At 41.6% G+C, this 23,586-nt stretch overlaps 1 protein-coding gene across 1 annotated transcript in view; it reads left to right on the top strand.

The window, feature by feature from the left end:
* Nucleotides 1–23,586, top strand: part of SFT2D1 (SFT2 domain containing 1) — a 41,736-nt gene that overhangs the window by 5,719 nt on the left and 12,431 nt on the right. Inside the window, exons 2-4 of the mRNA XM_045011503.1 lie at nucleotides 11,393–11,479; nucleotides 18,444–18,526; nucleotides 22,226–22,307. Coding sequence (XP_044867438.1) covers nucleotides 11,393–11,479; nucleotides 18,444–18,526; nucleotides 22,226–22,307 — 252 coding nt within the window. The remainder of the gene's footprint in view (nucleotides 1–11,392; nucleotides 11,480–18,443; nucleotides 18,527–22,225; nucleotides 22,308–23,586) is intronic.

Raw genomic sequence — 23,586 nt, 5'->3', positions numbered from 1 at the left:
CTTCCTCTTAAACTAAACTTAAACTTCCTGAAGAAAATGGGAACTATACAGGTTTGTCGCATCTTACATGCATTTAACATACACGATTTCAGCTTTAAGTGGTCAGCAAAAAAAACACAAAAAAGAGGAAAAAAAACAATTTTAATACTGTAATTGTATTGCGTGCAATTCTGCCCGCCATTCAACTCCGTGTAAGATGAGACTTGCCTGTATAGTTAAAACTAAGGTGACAAAAGAAGTCATGAAATGAATCCCATCTTTAAAAAAATGAGTTATAGAACAATGTGACTAATTTTAAATAAGTAATTTTATTGCTAAGTATAAATATTCAATTTCATCTAGTGTGAAATACATAAGAGAGCTCACTGTCACAAACAGATACATTGTATTAAATAATTTTTTTGCTTTTTGTATTGGAATTCAACAGGTCAGGTTTAAATAACTGCCAAACAACTTGCTTTGCTGAATAGTCCCTACTCTAAAGGGGGGAAATATTCCTTTTTGAACCAATCTGCTCAGTTCCTGCCTGACTCAACTTAGTAAGAGTAGATGTGGTATTTTACCTTTCCCAGCACCTCCCAATAGACATACTATCTGGGATATTTATTACTGACATACATATGTGTTTATTAAAGTTAGTTTGTTCTAATGAACTTCTCAGATCAGGATGTGGCTTCCTGGCAAAAGGTAGGCTGCTGATCCCTAGCCTGTAATATTATTAATGTTTTGATAACCTGAAGCTGTAAAAAGTATGTTACCTAGTGGGGATTGGGATGTTCCCAGAGGCCCCTTTATTTGGGCAGTTCTTGAGCAGAGCAATGTTGTGTGCTAAATGTAACATTTAATGAAGAAAGTACATGCATTTGGTAGGGACAGCATATTCCATCAAAGGCTTAACTAAGTTATCATTAAAAGTGATAGTTTAAGTGGAAGAGTTTTTTCAAATCCACTATTTAAATATTACAACCCCTAATTTGGTGACATTACCCTATGTGTTATATTGCCTTGATGACCTTTAAAAACAGATGACATACATTATACATACTGTAGAATCTTTTCAGTTTTTTAAGGTATCTACGTAATGCTGAAGTGGGAAAGGAACTGTTCTAACTGTGGGGCTGCTAGGGCTCCTTCACAATAACATTTTGTGAGGATTACAAATAGGAGAATTATAGTACTTCTGTGTGGTTCTGATCACCGCAGTCTAGGAAGGCTTTTATTAAGGATGTTGTTAAATGCTAAATGGCATTTAAATATTAAGGCTCTTCTGAAACATATTCCCTCTTTTGGATCCATATGCTTTTATTCTTTCCTTCCCTTTTCATTCTTCAGTGTTGCTTATGGCTGTGAACAGTGTAGTTGTAGCCCTGTTGGTCCCAGAAGCAGTCTTTTGACAAACCTTGTGTCTCTATCCAACAGAAGTTGGTCCAATAAAAGCTATTACCTCCCCCACCTTGTCTCTCTTATGGCTGTGAAAGCAGTTTAATTAAAAGCCCTTATATTTTCACTGAGTTTTTGAAAAATATTCTTTGGGCTGGCATTTTTCATGTTTGCTCTGAACACTTACATTATTTTTTTAAAGCTTTGAAGGAATCTGTTTAACACTAGCCCATATACCAACTAATCAGCTGTTTATACAAATGCAAAGAAAACATTTGTAGTTTAATCTAAAGTCTTTCTTTTTTTTAACTTCAAATCCGGGACTGAATTCTGATTGACAGTTGAAGTCTTTCCTACATTGGAAGAAATCACTTTTAGAAATAAGGAAGTTATAGAAGTGACTGAAAGCAGCATGCTGCACCCATAAATGGTATGGGGCTGACTGTCAGCTAGATGTTTAACGCTGCCCTGGAGCATAGTGGTGTAGAGAGAAATGTGCTAGTGTAGCGTACCATGCAGTCAACATGCTTTGAGGAGAATGTATATGAATGAATCATAAATATCAATCCCTAAATCTCTAGAGTCTTTCCACATAAAAGAATACATAGAGTTCTAAGATCTCAATTACTAATTACTTAATTTGAGACATTGAATTAAGTTTTAATTCAACAAGTCTCAGCTGTAGTATTCTTCCTACTCTTCTAAACATTCTTATTAGTGACAGCCTTGTCAAAGTGTGAAATGCACAGCTTTGTATAAATTGCAATGATTTAGTCAAAAGGTATAATTTACTGAAAAAGATATTTGGAAGCAGCAAGACAAGGCAGATGGAATCAGACAGCTTAGTTTAGTAACGTAAGAACTGATGTACCAGTTCAGTGACTCGTTAAATCATAGGACTGGAAGGGATCTCGAGAGGTCAACTAGTCCAGTCGCCTGCACCCATGGCAGGATTAAGTATTATCTAGCCCATCCCTGACAGGTGTTTGTCTAACCTGCTCTTAAAAATCTCCAATGATGGAGATTCCCCAACCTCCCTAGGCAACTTATTCCAGTGCTTAACAACCCTGACAGTTGGGAAGTTTTTCCTAATGTCCAACATAAACCTCTTGCTACAAGCCCATTGCTTCTTGTCCTATCCTCAGAGGTTAAGAAAAATAATTTTTCTCCCTCTTCCTTGTAACAACCTTTTACGTACTTGAAAACTGTTGTCCCCCCCCCGCCTCAGTCTTCTCTTTTCCAGACTAAACAAACCCAGTTTTTTCAATCTTCCCACATAGGTCATGCTTTTTAGACCTTTAATCATTTTTGTCGCTCTTCTCTGGGTTCTTTCCAATTTGTCCACATCCTTCTTGAAATGTGGTGCCCAGAATTGGACACAATACTCCATTTGAGACCTAATCAGTGTGGAGTAGAGCGGAAGAATTACTTCTCGTGTCTTGCTTACAACACTCCTGCTTAATGCATCCCTGAAGGATGTTTGCTTTTTTTTTGCAACAGCGTTACACTGTTGACTCACATTTATTTTGTGGTCCACTATGACCTCCAGCTCCCTTTCCGCAGTACTCCTTCCTAGGCAGTCACTTCCCATTTTGTATGTGCGCAACTGATTGTTCCTTCCTAAGTGGAGTACACCTCTACCCTGATATAATGCTGTCCTCGAGAGCCAAAAAACCTTACCGCGTTATAGGTGAAACCGTGTTATATCGAACTTGCTTTGATCTGCTGGAGTGCGCAGTCCCCCCATCCCCTCCCGGAGCACTGCTTTACCGCATTATATCTAAATTTGTGTTCTATCAGGTTGCGTTATATCGGGGTAGAGGGGTACTTTGCATTTGTCCTTATTGAATTTCATCCTGTTTACTTCAGACCATTTCTCCAGTTTGTCCAGATCATTTTGAATTTTAATCCTATCCTCTAAAGCACTTGCAACCCCTCCCAGCTTGGTATTGTCTGCAAACTTTAAGTGTACTCTTTATGCCATTATCGAAATCACTGATGAAGATATTGAACAGAACTGGACCCAGAACTGATCCCTATGGGACCCCACTCATTATGTTCTTCCAGCATGACTGTGAACCAGTGATAACTACTCTCTGGGAATGGTTTTTCAACCAGTTTTGCACTCCCCTGATAGTAGCTCCATCTAGGTTGCGTTTCCCTAGTTTGTTTATGAGAAGGTCTTGCAAGACAGTATAAAAAGCTTTACTAAACTCAAGATATACCAGGTCTACTGCTTCCCCCCTTATCCACAAGGCTTGTTACCCTGTCAAAGAAATCTAGTATCCTGTTTTGGACAGTGACTAATACAAACAACTTCAGAAGAAGGTGCAAGAAATCCTGTAGTAGACAATTTTGGAATAAGTTACCCATAAGAGAAACTTTCCCCAACTCTTCTCTGAGTGACTCATGTATGGAAGAACCATAACTAAACAATTTGGAAAGTGAAATAGATCTTTTTATGATCAGAAAGGCAACACTGCAGATCAGCGTTCACTTGATCTGTTGGGGGCCCATAGCAAGCTTTACTGCAATTCAGCAGTGACATCATAAGGTGTTTTCTTTCAGTGGGAGATCCTACGTTAGACTGTTACAAAACAATTATGTGTCAGAAAGCCTGTTGTCCTGATTTCAGTTTTTCACTTTTCACACCCTTCTAATGTCTCAGTGGACAGTTCCTCTCCTTGACATGTCCGTATCGGAGTCTTTTGTTTCATTGTGCTTCCTGTCAGTGGGGTGAATTAAACTTTAATTACACAAAATGGGGAGGTGGTGGTGATTTTGCTTGTTCCTTTTTCATCATGGCATTTTGGGCCCCTGGGAAGCGAAGCAGTAAAGGGCAGTACAGCTAAAGATGTTTAGGAGGATGTATGCTGTACAAATTCCCTTCCTTCCTATGCTACAGTTCTGATAATCTCTTTCCAGACATGGAATATGCACTGCTATCTTTACGTGGGCCTCTACTAAGCAAAGGCTACTAATAATGCAAATATTGTAGTGTGTGGCATAATGCTATAATCAGGAGTCCAGGATGAAATAATCAATCTTGCTTTTGTGTTAAACCACAATCATTATAGTTTTTAATTGTACCATAATAGTGTCTTATTTTGCGGTTTCTGTGTCTGTCATATCCACCTGTTTGACATGAAGGACAAATTAGATTGTAAATATTTTGACTGGGACTACTCCTCTTTCGTGTTCAGTACCTAGCATGATGAAGAGCCTAAGGCCAGCAAGCAGGGAGCCTAACCTCTTCACAACTTCTGAGCTGTGCTGCTGGAGAAGATGTGAAGTTCTGTTCACAACACCCAGAACTGTAAGCCACTGTGTTAGCTCCCTGCCTCAGCAAGTGGGAGCTTTGCTGCTGCTAAGTTGTCAGGGAGCTGACCCAGAACCTGTCTGCCATACCAGCAAGCTCTTCAAGAGTCTGCCAAACTAAACCTTGGTAACAATGAAACCCAGTGAATGCCAGTTACTGAGTTCCCCAGAGATGTGTCTCTGCAATATCCAGTCCCTCTCACTGAGACACACTCAGAAATTAAGTTTGCTGCCTCCAGTGAGACAGTGTACACACCAGTGTGTTAAGTTAGTTGAAGGCACACTTCACTTTAATACACAGCACTGAGATGGTTTTGTTAAAAATCAAGAATAAGTTTTTATTGACAAAGAACAGAGGTTTAAGTGGTACTAAGTGAGAGGGAAAGAAACACGTGATTACAAACAAAACAAGTCACGCTTTCTAGTGACTAAAATTTAATTTTAGCCAGTTACAATCTTTGCCTATGCAGTTTTTTACTCATATCAGGTTACTAGCATCTTGAGCCCTCCAGGCTCGGGGATCTAACTTTCATGGACTCAGTGTGCTGTCCCCGAAGTGATGGATAACTAAAATCCCTTTTTGCTGTCTGTCTCTCAAGAGCTTTTTACCTTTGTGTCTCAAGAGCCAGGAAGGATTCCTGGCACACGCACTGTCCAGTAGGGTACTCCCTGAGTTGCTGCTAGTTAGCTTGATTGCTTGGTTTACCTTTTATGTAAATATACTTTCATTGTCCTCTGCCAGTAATCAAGCCAGTCGGATGGGGTAATCCACTTTCGTTTGTCTAGGGAAGGTTGGGTTTATGTTTGGGAGGCAGTGCATATTTTAAGAACATATTTCCAGCATACATGTATGTATGGGTTTTGCACAAGTTCTATATCATGGTGATTTTTCTGGATCAATGTGTCACCAGTTTACATAGGATACTTTACATGACATCTTTTAGATACATATTATGACAACAGTGTTTTGGGGGTAGTGGCTGTCAGGCCTAACATGAGTTACAATATGGTGGGCCCTCTGCCAGTTGGCATTGAGGGTCTCCCAGGGACACAGAAGGTGACTGCCATGTGCAGTTCCTAAGTCTACTAGAGCTGCTTGTCTCCTGGTGGCTAGAGAAATCTGTGGTTTGCACACTTAATAACTTGCCAGAAGGGTAAATTGTGCAGCCATTTGCTCAGCTGCATTATTCACTAGTCTCTATTGAGAAGGTTCAAATAGTACTCTGTTAGGTGTTTATAAAGTGGTAGTCTTGAGGAATCTTGTGTGGATATGCTAGGTGGGAAGGGAGAATAAAGGAAAAAGCTAACAAGACATCTGGATTGCATGCTGAAGTAATTTGGTCCAGACTTATTTCATGCAGGGTGGGAGGTATAAAAAGTGGCCAGTAAATCAAATTCTTTTCTGACTTTTGACTCCTATTATTCTGCTCTGATCTGAACATGGCTGCATATGCTGGGTCGCTTTGGTCTTTGCCCAAGCTGCCCCCTCTGTATGCAGCTACTTAATAACATAAGAGAGGCCGTACCGGGTCAGACCAAAGGTCCATCTAGCCCAGTATCTGTCTACCGACAGTGGCCAATGCCAGGTGCCCCAGAGGGAGTGAATCTAACAGGCAATGATCAAGTGATCTCTCTCCTGCCATCCATCTCCATCCTCTGACGAACAGAGGCTAGGGACACCATTCTTACCCATTCTGGCTAATAGCCATTTATGGACTTAGCCACCATGAATTTATCCAGTCCCCTTTTAAACATTGTTATAGTCCTAGCCTTCACAACCTCCTCAGGTAAGGAGTTCCACAAGTTGACTGTGCGCTGCGTGAAGAAGAACTTCCTTTTATTTGTTTTAAACCTGCTGCCTATTAATTTCATTTGGTGACCCCTAGTTCTTGTATTATGGGAATAAGTAAATAACTTTTCCTTCTCCACTTTCTCAACATCACTCATGATTTTATATACCTCTATCATGTCCCCCCTTAGTCTTCTCTTTTCCAAGCTGAAGAGTCCTAGCCTCTTTAATCTTTCCTCGTATGGGACCCTCTCTAAACCCCTAATCATTTTAGTTGCCCTTTTCTGAACCTTTTCTAGTGCTAGAATATCTTTTTTGAGGTGAGGAGACCACATCTGTACACAGTATTCGAGATATGGGCGTACCATGGATTTATATAAGGGCAATAATATATTCTCAGTCTTATTCTCTATCCCTTTTTTAATGATTCCTAACATCCTATTTGTTTTTTTGACCGCCTCTGCACACTGCGTGGACATCTTCAGAGAACTATCCACGATGACGCCAAGATCTTTTTCCTGACTCGTTGTAGCTAAGTTAGCCCCCATCATGTTGTATGTATAGTTGGGGTTATTTTTTCCAATGTGCATTACTTTACATTTATCCACATTACATTTCATTTGCCATTTTGTTGCCCAATCACTTAGTTTTGTGAGATCTTTTTGAAGTTCTTCACAATCTGCTTTGGTCTTAACTATCTTGAGAAGTTTAGTATCATCTGCAAACTTGGCCACCTCACTGTTTACCCCTTTCTCCAGATCATTTATGAATAAATTGAATAGGATTGGTCCGAGGACTGACCCTTGGGGAACACCACTAGTTACCCCTCTCCATTCTGAGAATTTACCATTAATTCCTACCCTTTGTTCCCTGTCCTTCAACCAGTTCTCAATCCATGAAAGGACCTTCCCTTTTATCCCATGACAGCTTAATTTACGTAAGAGCCTTTGGTGAGGGACCTTGTCAAAGGCTTTCTGGAAATCCAAGTACACTATGTCCACCGGATCTCCCTTATCCATATGTTTGTTTGACCCCTTCAAAGAATTCTAATAGATTAGTAAGACACGATTTCCCTTTACAGAAACCATGTTGACTATTGCTCAAGAGTTTGTTTATCTATGTGTCTGACAATTTTATTCTTTACTATTGTTTCAACTAATTTGCCCGGTACCGACGTTAGACTTACCGGTCTGTAATTGCCGGGATCAGCCCTAGAGCCCTTTTTAAATATTAGCGTTACATTAGCTAACTTCCAGTCATTGGGTACCGAAGCCGATTTGTTGGGCAATAAGATTCTTTTCCCCAAGAATCAGGCAAGCACAGACAATACTGAAGCGGGTTTATTCATGGTACCGGGAAGACTGACAAGCAGCTTCAAAACTATGGTGCCATAGTGGCCAGTTATATACATTCTCTTATCAATTTGTTTGCATTTATTTGTACGTACAGAGACAGACATTGTTACAAGTCGAGAGAACCCTGAACAAAGATAAAAATAAACAGTATGTACATATAGAGGCCTCCTATTGCATCAAGCATCTATGCCTACCTTGTGGGGGAAAGAGGTGGGGTGGGAAGGGGTAGGGATGAGAGCTTACAGATATCTGGTGGGCTGTGAAGGGAGGGTTTTTTCTGCTCTAAGAGCTGAGTTAGTGGGCGGGCATTGACCATATAAGCTTATCAGTTATTTACAGTTGTCAGTGTCCTTCCTACAGAAGCATTCCTGCTTGTTCTGCAGTTTTTGTCTTAACTGTTTGCTAAATTTTAATTGTTGCCTGACATTGTCAACCCTAAATATCCAAAAATCATGAGTCAAGTCCTTAAAAATCATTACATTGTCTTAAATCATGAGGCTTTATATTTGGAGTGGTGGAGAAGGGCTTTATTTGCCTTCTGGTTTCCAAGCCTTTAGGCTACTTTGTTCATGTTTTCAGGATATTCTCTGCAACCAGGAGGGCTAAGAACTTACTTCGATTTAAAAATTAGTACTGAGATTCTCATGTAATCAATTGCTCCAAGGAGATTAGACTTAAAAGAACCACCAAATATTGTGAGACTTGAAATAAAATTGCGAGAGTTGGCAACACTATGCCTGATAGGCTTGAAGAAACAACTGCCCTCTCCCACCCATTCCTTGTGGCAGACTGAAAATGGTGGCTTTCCAAAAGAAGCTGTCTGGTATCTTTAATGTGGTGATAGCACTTCACTTCATTTCTGAGCTGCAATGGAAAGGATTTAACATGTTTATATGCACTTGTGGTTATTTGCATGAATTAATGTACCTGAACATGTGATGCAAATATGTATCTTCAGCTATTTGAATAAATGTGCAGAAAATGCTTCCCATTTGATTCTTTGTTCAGGAATATAATCACTACATATTCTTTCATTTTTTGAGACATATAGTTACTCTTTTATCTACTTCCTTTATGCCTACATAAGGATAAAGAGTTTGATCTAATAAGGTAAGCAACATATTCTGTCATTTGGAAAGGCGGATCTTAATTGTTGAAAACAGGAGAAGAGAACTCTGATACTTTGTATTCATCACTGCATTGAATCTGTAAGCAAATGTCAAACATTAAGTACCTGTATTCTGTTTTATTTTTAAATTACATATTTTGACATTTTAATTAAATAGACTTGGTATCTTTTATGTTTTTCAAATTCAGTGTCTTTGAGAAGTCTGAGTGGTGTATTTTTTTTTAATGGTCTCCTTTTTAACTGCAGTAGTATATAGGTAAATCCACCTCATGTTAAATCATTTGAAATCCTAGCTGTGATCAAATGATAGATTTAAACCACATTTGTAGTGTATATAATGCTTACCAAAGAATAAAGTCACTGAAGAAAACTATCTCAATAACAGTTTTAATGGTTTGAGCACCTTCTATAATTTGTTTCATTAATATAGTCGTTTTTGCCAAAAAGACTTCTAATTAGTGTTATAATTTGGTTTAGCTTTATGCCTAAAAAAATTTCAAGCATTCACACTAACCTGATTATGCAAAAATAAACAGGTAGGTTTTAAAATAGATTCTTAAAAAAAATAAGCTCGATCAATAGTGGCATGAAGAGAAACAATATTCTGTCTCCCCCATCCTTGGATCTAAACCTGTGTAAAGTAAACATGCTGTATTTTAAGGTAATAAAGATTCAAAAAGATGTGCAACTAAATTTACAGATTTACAATCTGCTGAACATTGTTCTTGAAGAATCTAGCCAGGAAATGGGTTATCCACATACAGAATGTGAAATCAGTTAAGTCAAATCACTATGAAGTATTATCATAATGATGTCTGTTTGAAATTACGTAGAAAACTGAAAGCGAGGACATAAAATGAGAGGCAAAGTTTGAAGATATGATTTAGCATATGTTAAATCAACTCCTTTATAGTTATCTTAGATAAATTGGAGCTAGGATTTAGTTTGTAGACTGTTTGACCATGGTGCAGTTGAGTATAAATCTAAACTCACTGACTTTGCCCAAGGCAAATTATCCTATATTGTGCTTCGTGGTTGCCAGACTTGAAGCACTAATGGAAATGGGGATTACTGCTTGTGATGTGGCACTCCCTGGTTAGTCAATGTGTAGAACTCTCCAACCATAATGAACAAAATCAAGAAGAGCTGGACTTGCTATTCCGCAACATGTGGTGCTTTGAAGTCATCCTTCCTGTTACTAGAGTGAATTTGAGGTTCATCCCTAACTGGTCTCTTGATACATTTTATTTGCAAAGTCTGTAACCAAGACCACTTAATTACTTATTGCATACAGTAGTGCAGGGGTCGGCAACCTTTCAGAAGCAGTGTGCCGAGTCTTCATTTATTCACTCTAATTTAAGGTTTCGCTTGCCAGTAATACATTTTAATGTTTTTAGAAGGTCTCTTTCTATAAATCTATAATATATAACTAAACTATTGTTGTATGTAAAGTAAATAAGGGTTTTAATTTTAAATGAAGCTTCATTTAAAATTAAATTAAAATGCAGAGCCCCCCAGACTGGTGGCCAGGACCCGGGCAGTGTGAGTGCCACTGAAAATCAGCTGTTGTGCCGCGTTCGGCACACGTGCCATAGGTTGCCTACCCCTGCAGTAGTGTGTTAACCATCCCTTTTAAAACAAGGGAATTGTTTTTAAGGGATGGTTAAAGGAAGGTATGCAATTGAGTAAGAAATCTGGTATACAGAAAACTCCTGAAGTTACACAGGTTAATTGCATTTGTTTTAATTTTGGGAGTGGTTTCTCAGCAAACAAACTGGACTGTGTCAAATTTTGTTATACCTCTTCACTTAAATATCTTCTCAATTTTCTGTTTGGCACACGTTCCATTTTGCTGTTCTGTTTCTGTAGCAGCAAAATGTGACTGCTTCGTTTGTTTGATAACAAAAATTGTAGCTTTGTCAAACGGATGTACAAAGCTGTATGTTTAGAATGTTCACTAGCAAACTTGTATATGATCATTCATTCTTTCTCTTCCATATAGTATAAAGGAGCAAATTAGTTGACAGCTGCTAAACACATGTTGCTCACTAGAGTGAACTTGTGCAGAAAATGGTCTCACTAGTTTGGCATGACATGACTTAGTTGTAACTGTTTGGTGATGGATATGTCTGCTTATCTGTGGGGGCAACATTTTATTATTGAATGCCATGGTATGCATATTATTTTAAAGTGGACTAAAGTAACCTGTCTAATCAAATTGCTAATACCATCTCTAAATTGGAACAAATTAAACATGAGATTTCTTAGGCAAGCAAGGTAAAATGTAAATACTTGTTGCAGGTTGAGAAATCAAGATGATTGTACTTATTATTAAAGCTCATTAAATGCAAAAGAAGTATTTGAGTTTTAGGTACTGTCCAAAATATATTATTCTAATTTTCAACTTTCTTTTCCCCCAAGGTCCTTGATTCCTCAACGCTTAGTTTCGGTACTCGAGTGAAATGGTTTGCCATATGTTTTGCAACTGGTATTTTCTGTTCTATTCTTGTAAGTGAATTTTTCTTCTACCTTTTTATGAAGATGCTGTGGTAGAATCTTGCTAATCTTCATTCCCTAGGCCTGATCCTGTGGGGTGCGGGGCACCCTCTCCCTATTGTTTCAATTGGAATAAAGGGTGATCAATACCTTGCTGGATCTGACACTTCATAATCCACACTACTGGCAGTCTTCCCCTATTTACAGTAAATGGTCTAGTGACATACCTTCTTATTGACAAAATTTCCTAGTATATTATGTAGTATTTTAAATTAAAACAAATATACAGTAACCAGAAAGATTGGGCAGAACTTTCTCATTTTTTTGTCCACTGGCTAATTCACAAAATTCAGTAACTTGCAATTAATCTCCCAGTTGTTGGTGTAATTAATGATATTTTGCTAGATAATATGTATTGTTGAAATGACTGAAAATAGTGTATACCACTATATTTGAATTAAGCTGTATTCCATGACCTGGGGAGGACAGGTAGTGGTGGGAAGAGGTAGTGGGACAGGATGCTTTGATAGACAGGCAAGTTGGGGCAGTAACTTTTGAAGCAAAAACCTGTGATATACCTCACAATTTCTTGTTCAAGCATAACATTTTCAGAAGAAATAACAAGGAGTTCTTGTGGCACCTTATGGATTAACAAATTTATTTGGGCATAAACTTTCGTGGGCTAAAACCCACGTCATCAGATGCATGGAGTGAAAAATACAGTGTCTGTCTGTCTAATCAGCACATAAAAAGATGGGAGTTGCGTTAACAAGTTGGGGGGTCAGTGCTAACGAGGCCAATTCAGTTAAGGTGGAAGTGGCCTGTTCGCAACAGTTCATAAGAAGGGATGAATATCCAAGGGAAAATTACTTTTGTAGTGCTGACAAGGCCAATGCAATCAAGGTGGACGTCGCCCATTCCCAACAGTTCATAAGAAAATGTGAAGTATCAGAGGGGTAGCTGTGTTAGTCTGGATCTGTAAAAGCAGCAAAGAGTCCTGTGGCACCTTATAGACTAACAGACGTTTTGGAGCATGAGCTTTCGTGGGTGAATACCCACTTCGTCGGATGCATGTATTGGAAATTTCCAGGGGCAGGTATATATATATGCAAGCAAGAAGCAGGCTAGAGATAACAAGGTTAGTTCAATCAGGGAGGATGAGGCCCTTTTCTAGCAGCTGAGGTGTGAAAACCAAAGGAGGAGAAACTGGTTTTGTAGTTGGCAAGCCGTTCAGTCTTTGTTTAATCCTGAGCTGATGGTGTCAAATTTGCAGATGAACTGGAGCTCAGCAGTTTCTCTTTGAAGTCTGGTCCTGAAGTTTTTTTGCTGCAGGATGGCCACCTTAAGATCTGCTATTGTGTGGCCAGGGAGGTTGAAGTGTTCTCCTACAGGTTTTTGTATATTGCCATTCCTAATATCTGATTTGTGTCCATTTATCCTTTTCCGTAGAGGCTGTCCAGTTTGGCTGATGTACATAGCAGAGGGGCATTGCTGGCATATGATGATGTATATTACATTGGTGGACGTGCAGGTGAATGCACCGGTGATGGTGTGGCTGATCTGGTTAGGTCCTGTGCTGGTGTAGATATGTGGGCAGAGTTAGCATCAAAGTTTGTTGCATGGATTGGTTCCTGAATTAGTTACTATGGTGCGGTGTGCAGTTACTGGTGAGAATATGCTTCAGTTTGGCAGGTTGTGGGCGAGGACTGGCCTGCCACCCAAGGCCTGTGAAAGTGTGGGATCATTGTCCAGGATGGGTTGTAGATCCCTGATGATGCATTGGAGGGGTTTTAGCTGGGGACTGTATGTGATGGCCAATGGAGTCCTGTTGGTTTCTTTCTTGGGTTTGTCTTGCAGTAGGAGGCTTCTGGGTACACGTCTGGCTCTGTTGATCTGTTTCGTGCGGGTATTGTTTTGAGGATGCTTGGTGGAGATTTTGTAGGTGTTGGACCCATGGGAAGGAGACTCTGGAAAAATTCCACCACGATTTCAACAGCTTCCACCCCACCATCAGCCTCAGCCTGGACCAATCTACACGGGAAGTCCACTTCCTAGACACCACGGTGCAAATAAGTGATGGTCACATTTAACACCACCCTATACTGAAAACCTACCGACCGCTATGCGTACCTTCATGCCTCCAGCTTCCATCCCGGGCACACCACACGATCCATTGTCTACAGCCAAGCACTGAGGTACAACCGCATCTGCTCTAACCCCTCAGACAGAGACCAACACCTACAAAATCTCCACCAAGCATTCTCAAAACTCCACCTTAAAACACACCTGCCCCTGGAAATTTCCACTACATGCATCGGACGAAGTGGGTATTCACCCACGAAAGCTCATGCTCCAAAATGTCTTAGTCTATAAGAAGGTGTGAGTATCAGCAGAGGGAAAATTACATTTTTGTAGTGACCCTTCCACTCCCAGTCTTTATTGAGGCCTAATTTGATGGTGTCCAGTTTGCAAATTAATTCCAGTTCTGCAGTTTCTTGTTGGAGTCTGTTTTTGAAGTTTTCTGTTGAATTGCCACGTTTTAATTACCACATGCCACACACAGATGGACTACGTGCCATCAGGAACAGTATCCCTAATAACGTCACAGCAAACCTGATGACTGAACTTTGACTTTGTCCTCATCCACAACTATTTCAGATTTGGGGACAATGTATACCTTCAAAGGGCGTGGTGTGCAGGAGGGGGCTCAGGGCAGGAGGTTGGAGTGCAGAGAGGGATGCAGGGTGCAGCAGGGGGCTCAGGGCAGGAGGTTGGGGTGCAGGAGGGATTCGGGGTGAAGGTTCTGGGGTGGCAGCAGCACGCAATGGGGCTAAGGCCGGCTCCTTGCCTGCCCTGGCTCCACACTGCTCCTGGTGGCGGATGGCACCATCTCCCTGCAGCCTCTGGGGATGGGGGGGCGCAGAGGGCTCCGCGCGCTGCCCTCGCCTGTTCCCCTGTGGGTACCTCCCCCAAAGCTCCCATTGGCTGCAGTTCTCCATTCCCAGCCAATGGGAGCTGTGGGGGGCAGTACCCCCTGTCCCCTCCTCTTCCCCCCCCAGGGACGTGGTGCCATGTGTTTCTAGGAGTGGCGTGGGGCCCGCAGCGCCATGAGGGTGGCAGTCCCACAGGCGGAATCCAAAGCCCTGGCGGGCCAGATGCGGCCTGTAGTTTGCCCACCCTGCTCTAAGGTGCCACAAGGACTCCTCATTGTTTTTGCTGATATAGACTAATACATCTACCACTCTGAAACTATTTTCAGAAGAGATTGCTAGTTCTGCTTGCCCAACTTGACACCTTTTGTCTTGACTTTCAGTGGTGCGGAGCATCTGACTCCTGTTGACTTCACCTAGCATTGTTGCTCAGCATTTCTGAAATTAAGCCAAAAATGTCGCAAGTTGGGCACCCAAAATCAGTGGTCATTTTTTAAAAATCTGCTGCATGTGTTGCAGAGACTTCCAAACTGTGTACCAAACAGCCACATTTAGAACCGTAATTTTTGTGAGTATTTACACCTTTATTTAAACCATCCATTAATGTATAAATCTCTCCACTCATTATGTGTAGAGTAGTGAAGTTCTTGTGAGTGTTGGTGTATAGTTGTGACATCACCCAAAAAGCACGACTAATCAGTTGAAATGTAGCTTGGAAAAACTGTTTGCAAAGTGGTATGGTTTAAGTTACTACTTTTTGATGGAGTGTAGATCAATATTGATATAATATGACTTCCAACCACAAAGGATAGAAATGCTTTACAGGCAAAGGACTTATTAAATGTCTCCTATACAGTGAAAATCAAGTAAATAAGTCTCTATCAGAGTCTTAATAAAGTATGAAACACAAAGATAACTTAGCAGAAGTGACATTCTTTCATATTAAGAAATTAAGCAGGCATAGTTTATTCCTCTCTACAGCATGTGACAATGAGAATAAAACCTTCCTTGTCAGATGCTTTAGACTTGCCATGTGATATCTTTCTCCCAAGAGTGAATGCCTATACCATGGGCTCTATTTTATTGGCCATAACATAAAATGGTAACTTATTTATCTCCTATTTAATGTGGAAAAGGGTCAAATTAAAGGCACATTCAAGCACATGGATGAACAGCTTTCACTGTCACTTTAGAATACATATTTTCTGCGGTGTTAAGTGGAGACGTATGGAGACATATCATCTCTGTCCCATTGATTGAAATCTGTTCCTGGGAAAATGCAAGTGATGCTGGCTTATGAGTTCTTATGCTGTTTCTATATGATTTTGGATGATGCAGGGCAACCTGTGGTCTTTAGGAAGCTGTGAGCTGAAATATTTCAAAAACTTCTATTCAGGAAATAACACTTAGAACAGTTAGCTGAACATAACCACTAATTATACATGTGCCTGTGACTGAGCTGTTTTGGGGGAGGGGTAGTGGAGGGGCATCTCCTATTTCAAGCCAAACCCTGTCGGGAAGGCATCTTGTAGAGTACTTGAAGCAGATGTGATGCAAGACTAAGTAGTAGTGAAGTCATTTACATTTTTTTCAATGTTACTTGCTAGTAGTAATAGCTCTTGCCCTGTCTTTCATGGAAGGCAGGCAAGAATGGGACACTGAGAACTGGTAGAGGAATGCAAAAGGAACCAAATATTCAGAGAGGTGGCAATATGTTACTGTAGTGATGGGTACTGCTATCAGTCTTGCGTTGAATCTGACAGCGTACAAAATAATCATTCAATCTGAGAATTATCTGGTATGCTGACACTAGGCTCAAATTCACTTGGACTACTGCTAAACAGTAGGGCTGTCAAGCGATTAAAAAAAATTAATAGTGATCGCATGATTAAAAAAATTAATCATGCAATTGATTGCAGTTTAATCACACTGTTAATACTAGAATACCATTTATTTAAATATTTTGGGGGTTTTCTATATTTTCAAATATAGGGTCAGGGCTGGGGGCTCTGGGATTCAGCCCTGCTTGGGGCTTCAGGTGGCATGGGCTGCTTCAGCCCCAGCTGCCTTGGAAGCCATGGGCTAGTGTTTCAGCCCCCCATTACTGATGTCTCCTGTGCAGCCCTCAAGTATGCAAACAACACATTAATTTTTTTAAACACGTTAATTTTGCTTTCAGTTAGTCAGATATTAACTGTGATTAATTGACAGCCCTAATAAAAATTTTGAGATTCCATTGGTTGGTTTTGCCTCTACAGGTCTGAAGCTGGTTGTCCAAAGCAATATGATATGCTTTGAAGGTTCATGTAGGTTTCCCACAATTCCATTGTCCCCTTTTCTGTTCCGTATTTCCATCCCTGACTGCTATTAGCAGATTTCTCCAAGAGTCAGAGATTGGACACTAGATGGGCAGGGCTCTGAGTTACTACAGAGAATTCTTTCCCAGGTGTCTGGCTGGTGGATCTACTTGATCACCGTATTTGGGGTAAGGAGGGAATTTTCTCCCGTGTCAGACTGGCAGACCCTGCAAGTTTTTCACCTTTCTCTTCAGTGTGGGGCACAGGTCACTTGCTGGTTTGAGCTAGAGTAAATGGTGTATGCTCTGTAACTTAGTCTTTAACTCAAGGTTTGAGGACTTCAGTAACTCAGCCAGAGGTTACGGGCCTACTGCAGGAATGGGTAGGTGAGGTTCTGTGGCCTGCAATGTGCTGGAGGTCAGATGAGATTACCATGGTGGTGCCTTCTGGCCTTAAAGTCTGTGAGACTGTTGGGGAAGATAGTGAATGAAGTAGGTGGACTGCAGTGTCTCTATATGGATGATGCCTAGCTTTACATTGCTCTTTTTGCAGGTCTGGTTGGTGCAGACAAATGACTTACGCAGGGCCTAACCTTCATTAGGGCTTGGCTAAGAGCTAGCTGGCTGAGGTTTAACCCAGATAAGAGTGAGATGACCCTGGAGAAAGCATCTGGAATAATTGGCAGAGACTGTTTGTCATATTCACATCCTGGTAGTCTTTTATAGTATTCCTGGCCACTTCTGGATGATCAAGTAGCAGAGGCCATGTGTGCTTTTTTTATCTGGGTGTGGCACAGTTTTATCTGAACCTAGCCACAGTCATCCACTCCTTTGTCATTTAGAGAGCTGCACTTGGGTCTTCATTGTAAGATGACTCAAACTGTATTTGATGCAAAATGTCACTGCTTGCTTAAGTGGTACTTTTTACATGGAACACTAGGCTTGTGCTCTGGTCCATGTTGTCCTCCTTTTGGTTTGTGTGATTTAAGGTGTTGGTTTTGTCTGAAGAAGCGCTAAGTGGCTTGGCTTCTGGTTACCTTTAGAATCTGCCTCTCTTGCTTGTTAGTCATGGCAGTTCTGATCAGCGGAGGGGTTTGAATTATCAACCCCCTGGTTTAAACATGGAGGCTGATAGTGGAGGTGCTTGATTCAAACTTCTCCTCCCCTGTCCATGCACATGCTTGGTCTGCCAGCCGAGGTTTGATGACTCAGACTTCTTCTTTTTAGAACTGTTATGATTGGAATGAGTGGGAGAAGTGATGGAGGACTTTTTGTAGTGGGTTTGGAGGGATTGTGGATATTAGTCCAGTGTAACTTCATGGATGTCTTCCTTTCACATAATGTACAGGAGCTTCCAACTTAGAATTATGGGTTTTAAAGAAACAGAAGTCTATCTGCTGTACAATAACCTAAAAAGTAAACATCTACAATTACTACTAAAAGAACCTGTGAAATAGGCCTCTTATACAAATGTTGGCTATAGTAATATTGATAGGATTTATTTTCACACCTCTGCAATAATATTAGGGAGACTCGGTTAAATACATGAAATCATTACATCTCACTTGCCAGTAGAGGGAGGTATTAATCTGCTGGATGGTTAGTGCAGTCTCTGAATACAGTGTATGACCAGTGTAGGTCATGGTGACTTTCTTCTGACTTAAATTTTATGGTTTACATTTATTTTCAGACACACTAAACTGGATGGACTAGCAATTGAAAGTATGAAAATATTTTTTTTCTTGTGCAGGGGACAGCATTTCTGTGGCTTCCCTCGGGGCTGAAACTTTTTGCAGTGTTCTACACCATAGGAAATATTTCTGCATTAGCCAGGTATGCATTATTTTCCTAGTTATCACTAATAAGTTCTACCATTTTGGAATCTGAATTTCTAACTGCAAATTTGTGTGTAACATTAATATTCAAATGTGAAGAACAATGCTGCCTATAATTTCAGGTCATATGTATCTTGCACTTTACATTTTCATGTTACTAATACACTAGTTACAATGGGAATATACCAGTTACTTGTTTCCCTCGCACTTCTACGCAATTATATTGTGTTTTTTGTGATCACTTCATAAATGCATCCTGATTTCTATTTACTTTGGCTGGCAGGTTGTAGACTATAGGTTTTAGACTTCTGTGTGCTTCTAAATCCATCTGCCATCTCCTCACACCCCAATTTCAGTAATTAATCACTAATGTAGGCAACTCAATATGGGCATCTTATGATAGGAAACATCTTGCTTTCAACCAGAATTCCTTTCATCTTATTTTTAATGGAAAACCAGTCTGTGAGACCCGAAAAATGAATCCATGAAAAATCTTGCCTTAGAATAAGATCAAGTATGGTCTTTTAAAAAATTGTTTAGCTTTAAAATTTTAAAACTCTGCTGTATTTTATCTATTCACACCACTCCTTCTTGTAGGCAGATGCCTTGCCATGCTGCTGAGACTGTGGCTTTTGAGGCTGTGCTCTCAGGAAAAACAATAGCAAACTTAACTTTCTGTTGCTGCTGCTAAACTACAAAAGAGATTGTGCTGATTTCATTCTCCTATATGTTTCACCAGGGTGAAGTGCCAAACTCTATGAACATGAAGTGTGAGTCTGTAAAGTTCTTTCTCAGTCCTGGTCCTCTCTCTCCACTTTCACTAGAGTGTTTGTGTAAAGGGTTAGCTCAGGGCTTTTGAACTTTTTCTGCTTTTACAAACCCTGTGCATAGCGCCAAAAAACCCGTCAACATTTTCTTATATTTTGATCTACACAAAATCTTGGGTCCTGTTTGGAGCTCTTTGCCAGAAAGGATCATAGTTGGGCCGCTTGTTGAGAACACTGCCCCTTTGTCTCCTGTGTCAGTTGTCTGAATTTCAGTGTCATCAGCTGCATCATCCCCTGAAGTGTAGCTGTTTTGAAAGGTAAGGCCATTTGAAATAGTAGCCAGGTTGCAAGCTCTGGGTCTTGCAGAGTAGGATTTTTAATTTGGCTCCTCATTTGCTTCAGGTGTAGAGTTTGTGAAGCATGATGATGGGTTTGCCTTTGACTTCTCAGGCTCACTACTGTGTGCTGCCACCATCTTCAGCCCTCTCTTTTGTCAGTTGTCATCCTCGGGTAGAGCTGCAGTAGTGTAACCTGAAAGAGACAAAAGCATATTGCAGTACTATCTGATAGGAAAGGGTCCAAATGGTTGTGGAAGGTGGAAAGAATGCATTGCTCCCTGTTATATCAATTTGTGTCCAGACATGGGGATGAGTACATGACTCTGAAGCATGTTATCCCCTTCTTGCAATCTGATGCCTTTATCTGAAGTTGATGATAGTGTTGGCAAATGTTACTGTTTTTTTACTCCCTTCTCCTTCTGCTAAGATCACTTCAGTCTTTTCTGAGTTGAGTTTCGGCTGACTTCTTCCAAGCATTAAGAGATGCTGGTAGTGGCAGAGACTGCATTGATGACAAAGGAGGGGTATAGTTGTTTCATCTGCATATTGGTAATGCACAAGTCTGCAGCATCTTGCAGCCTCTCTCTGGCCTTCTATAGAGGGGTGTGAGGAAGAACTGAGTCTTGTGGGACACCATATGGTAGGGGTCGGGGTGATTGTCATGTCTTCATACCTTTTAGACTAGACATGGGCAAACTACGGCCCACAGGCCACATCTGGTCTGTGGGACGATCCTGCCCGGCCTCCAAGCTCCTGGCCGGGGAGCCTAGTCCCCAGCCCCTTCCCCACTGTCCCGCCTCCCCTGCAGCAACGCCGCTGCGCAGGCCGCGCTCTGGCCCGCTGCTTCTGGTGGGCAGTGTGGGGAGTGCAGCTGGCTCTGGCCAGGTGTCGTGGCTGCAAGCTCCTGCTGCTGGTAAGGGGGCGGGGAGTGGGGGAGTCCTGGGGGGCAGTCAGGGGCTGGGGACCCCAGGAGGAGGTGGTCAGGGGATGAGCAGAGGGAGGTTGGATAGGGGGTGGGAGTCCTGGGGGGGGGCTGTCAGGGGTTGGGGGTGTGGATGGGGGTGGAGCAGTCAGGGGACAGGGAGCAGGGGGGTTTGATAGGGGGCGGGGGTCCTGGGAGGGGGCAGTCGGGGGACAAGGAGCAGGGGGGGTTGGATGGTTGGAAGTTCTGAGGGGGGAAGTTAGGGGGTGGGAAGTGGGAGACGGCAGAGGCCAGGCTGTTTGGGGAGGCACAGCCTTCCCTACCCGGTCCTCTATACAGTTGTGAAACCCCAATGTGGCCCTTGGGCCAAAAAGTTTGCCCACCCCTGTTTTAGACTAATGCCTAATGTGTTACCTATATTGCCCAGGACTTGTACATAGGTAGAAGACTTTGTCATTTCCTTCCTTATCTCCTGCTCCATCACGGTCCCTGGATTCATTTTCCTATCTCTGGATATATGCTCACATCAGTCACCATGCCTGTTCCTCACAAACACCCCACGCTGTTTGCTTAGATATCCTGAGTCACTCAGCTCTGACACCACTCTATTTGCCATTCACCCCACCTCATCAATTCTCTTCCCACCAGTTATTCAGGTTTTTTTTTCCTTCTTTCATCTGCTCTCCTCTTTGCTCCCATGAAATCTCAGTAGTGTCTTTTCATGCAGCGCCTCTTCATGCAGCCTTCAGTACCTCTAGTTCAGATCTCATGTCTTCTGTGGATAGCAGATACCTCACTACTTTTCCTGGCAACTCAACATACAAGTCCCATGACCTAATTTTCCAGGGAGGGATAGGGCATTCTTTTCTAACACCATCCTTGTTTAGAGAGGCTATTGGAGCAGATGAAATCTTTGGCCCCTCTCTGGAGAAGAAAGATCTTGGATATCTTCTGTTTCCTGCCTATATCTAGGAGGAGAAGGCTGAGTCCAGCTGCAGAGTGGCAGAACAGTATTATTCTGATCCTGTTCTCCTCCCTAGGCCAGATCTGCTCCTTCCTCATGTTGTCTGGCAGAGAAGTTCAGAAGAGCTGCTAACCTTCATTCTCTTTCAGTTTTAGGCACAGGATAGAGGAAGGCTGGAGGATTCAGCAAGGGCTGCTGCAGCTGTTCCTCTACTTGATCTGGTCATGAGCTCAGGCACAAAGAATGGTGTTGCTCTGCAGGTTTGACTGTGTAATAGCAGATGCTTTCACTGCCTGGCAGCTCCGTTGAGGTTTGAGTTTTTTTGCAACTGTTAGGGCGAGAAACTATTATTTTTAAATGAAAATGTAAGTTCTGTACAGGTTTGGCGCTGGTCATACTCAGCCTGACAAATCTTCCTACTTAGAATCCTTCAGGTTTCTTCAATTCTGGTGAATTTCATTTTGAGATACTCCTAGATAGACTAGACTAGGAATATTTTGGAAGGAAATGAGGAGCAGATACACATGTAGGCTGATTCCCAGGACAAACATATAAAGAGTATTAATATTTGACTCTATCAGTAGCTGTTGTTGAAGTGTGGTGCCTTTCTCTAGATTAAATATTGGATGGCTCTATAAATTACCTATTTTGATACCTTGCAAAGATTATTTGTATGTGACTTACTGTTTCTTCCTTATTTCATTAGTACGTGTTTCTTGATGGGGCCTGTGAAGCAGCTGAAAAAAATGTTTGAGCCAACAAGATTAATTGCTACAATTGTTATGCTGGTAAACTACATTTACTATTTATTTATTTATTTATTTTTTTAAATCTTACTGCTACGGGTGGGGGTGGGGGTGGGGGAGGGGGGAGGAAGCAAATCTGAGGCTTTGGCCAGGAAGAACTATTGCCTAGATGCACATTATGTTTTTATTGGATTATGTGCTGGACTGGTAACACCATCTTTTAATATTGCCTGACATTTCTCATTATAAGATTCTGTTTTCAGTTGCTCATAAATTTTGCCAAACTTTAATCATTTTGGCTGAAATTTTCCATGCCAGGTGTGAACCTCAGGCTGAAAACTTCACGTAAAACAGTTCAGCTGTTTTGAGACCGAGGCTAGGAAAAATATGGTTGTTTTTTGTTTTTGTTTTTTCTCATGTTTTTAAAAAAAAAAAAAATCCGATCTTTCCTTTTGAAAGGCTTTAATGCCTGCATGGATTGGAGCAGGTATCTGAAATTTGCCAGGTTTCCTTTGTGTCAGGGTGTGCCTTTTGCCATCCCTGCTTTCCCCTCCCTCACCCCCCCACCTCCAAAAAATTGGGCCCGGTTATAAACCTTTGAGGAATCTCACAGTGCAGGGCACTGGAACTAAGAGAAGGGAGATGCTCCTGTGCTCTCAGTGCCCTCTGCTAGGCTCAGAAAGCATAAAGGACGGAGCTGCCTGATGTAATGCAACGGGGATGAGAGTCACTGCAGGGTGATGGGAAACATATCTGATGATGAGTCAGGATATAGGAGAAGAACTGGGTCTGGCTGGCCAAAAAAGATTGGGACAAGGAGCTGTGGTGGGTCGGAGTGGGGGATGGACCTGGCAATGGCTGGGCAGGGAGAGTGGAACTGGGATTGGAAAGCCAGGGTGGGGAAGAGACAGGCCTGGGACAGGTTGGAGGGCACTGGGCAGAAGGGGCTAAACTTCCAGGGACCAGCTAGAGCACACTTCCCTCCAGCACCTGGAATGGAACTCTGGAGTCTTGAGTCTCACCATTCTTCTACCGTCAGCAAATATCTGTGACACTCACTGGCAGTCTCCTCTTTCCCTCCCTCTTCTCTTCTCTTCCCCCGGCCCCCCCCTTCAGTCTGCTGGTCCACATAGTGGATAACAACCTACCAGCACAAGTGGTAAAGGTCTATGTAGTAGAACTAAAGGTTCCAATCCTATTTATGACCCATGTGGGTGTAAATATGATGCCACATGATGGAATTTGTTTTTTGTTTGCTTTTTTAAAAAAACCCAAGAAAGTGTATACACACACAACAGTTGCAAAGTCAAGCACTAAGAAG

The sequence above is a fragment of the Mauremys mutica genome, chromosome 3 (genome assembly GCF_020497125.1).
Source record: "Mauremys mutica isolate MM-2020 ecotype Southern chromosome 3, ASM2049712v1, whole genome shotgun sequence".
NCBI classification, from domain to species: Eukaryota; Metazoa; Chordata; order Testudines; family Geoemydidae; genus Mauremys; species Mauremys mutica.
Note: the sequence above shows the minus strand (reverse complement) of the source record. Positions and strands in the feature narration are given on the sequence as shown.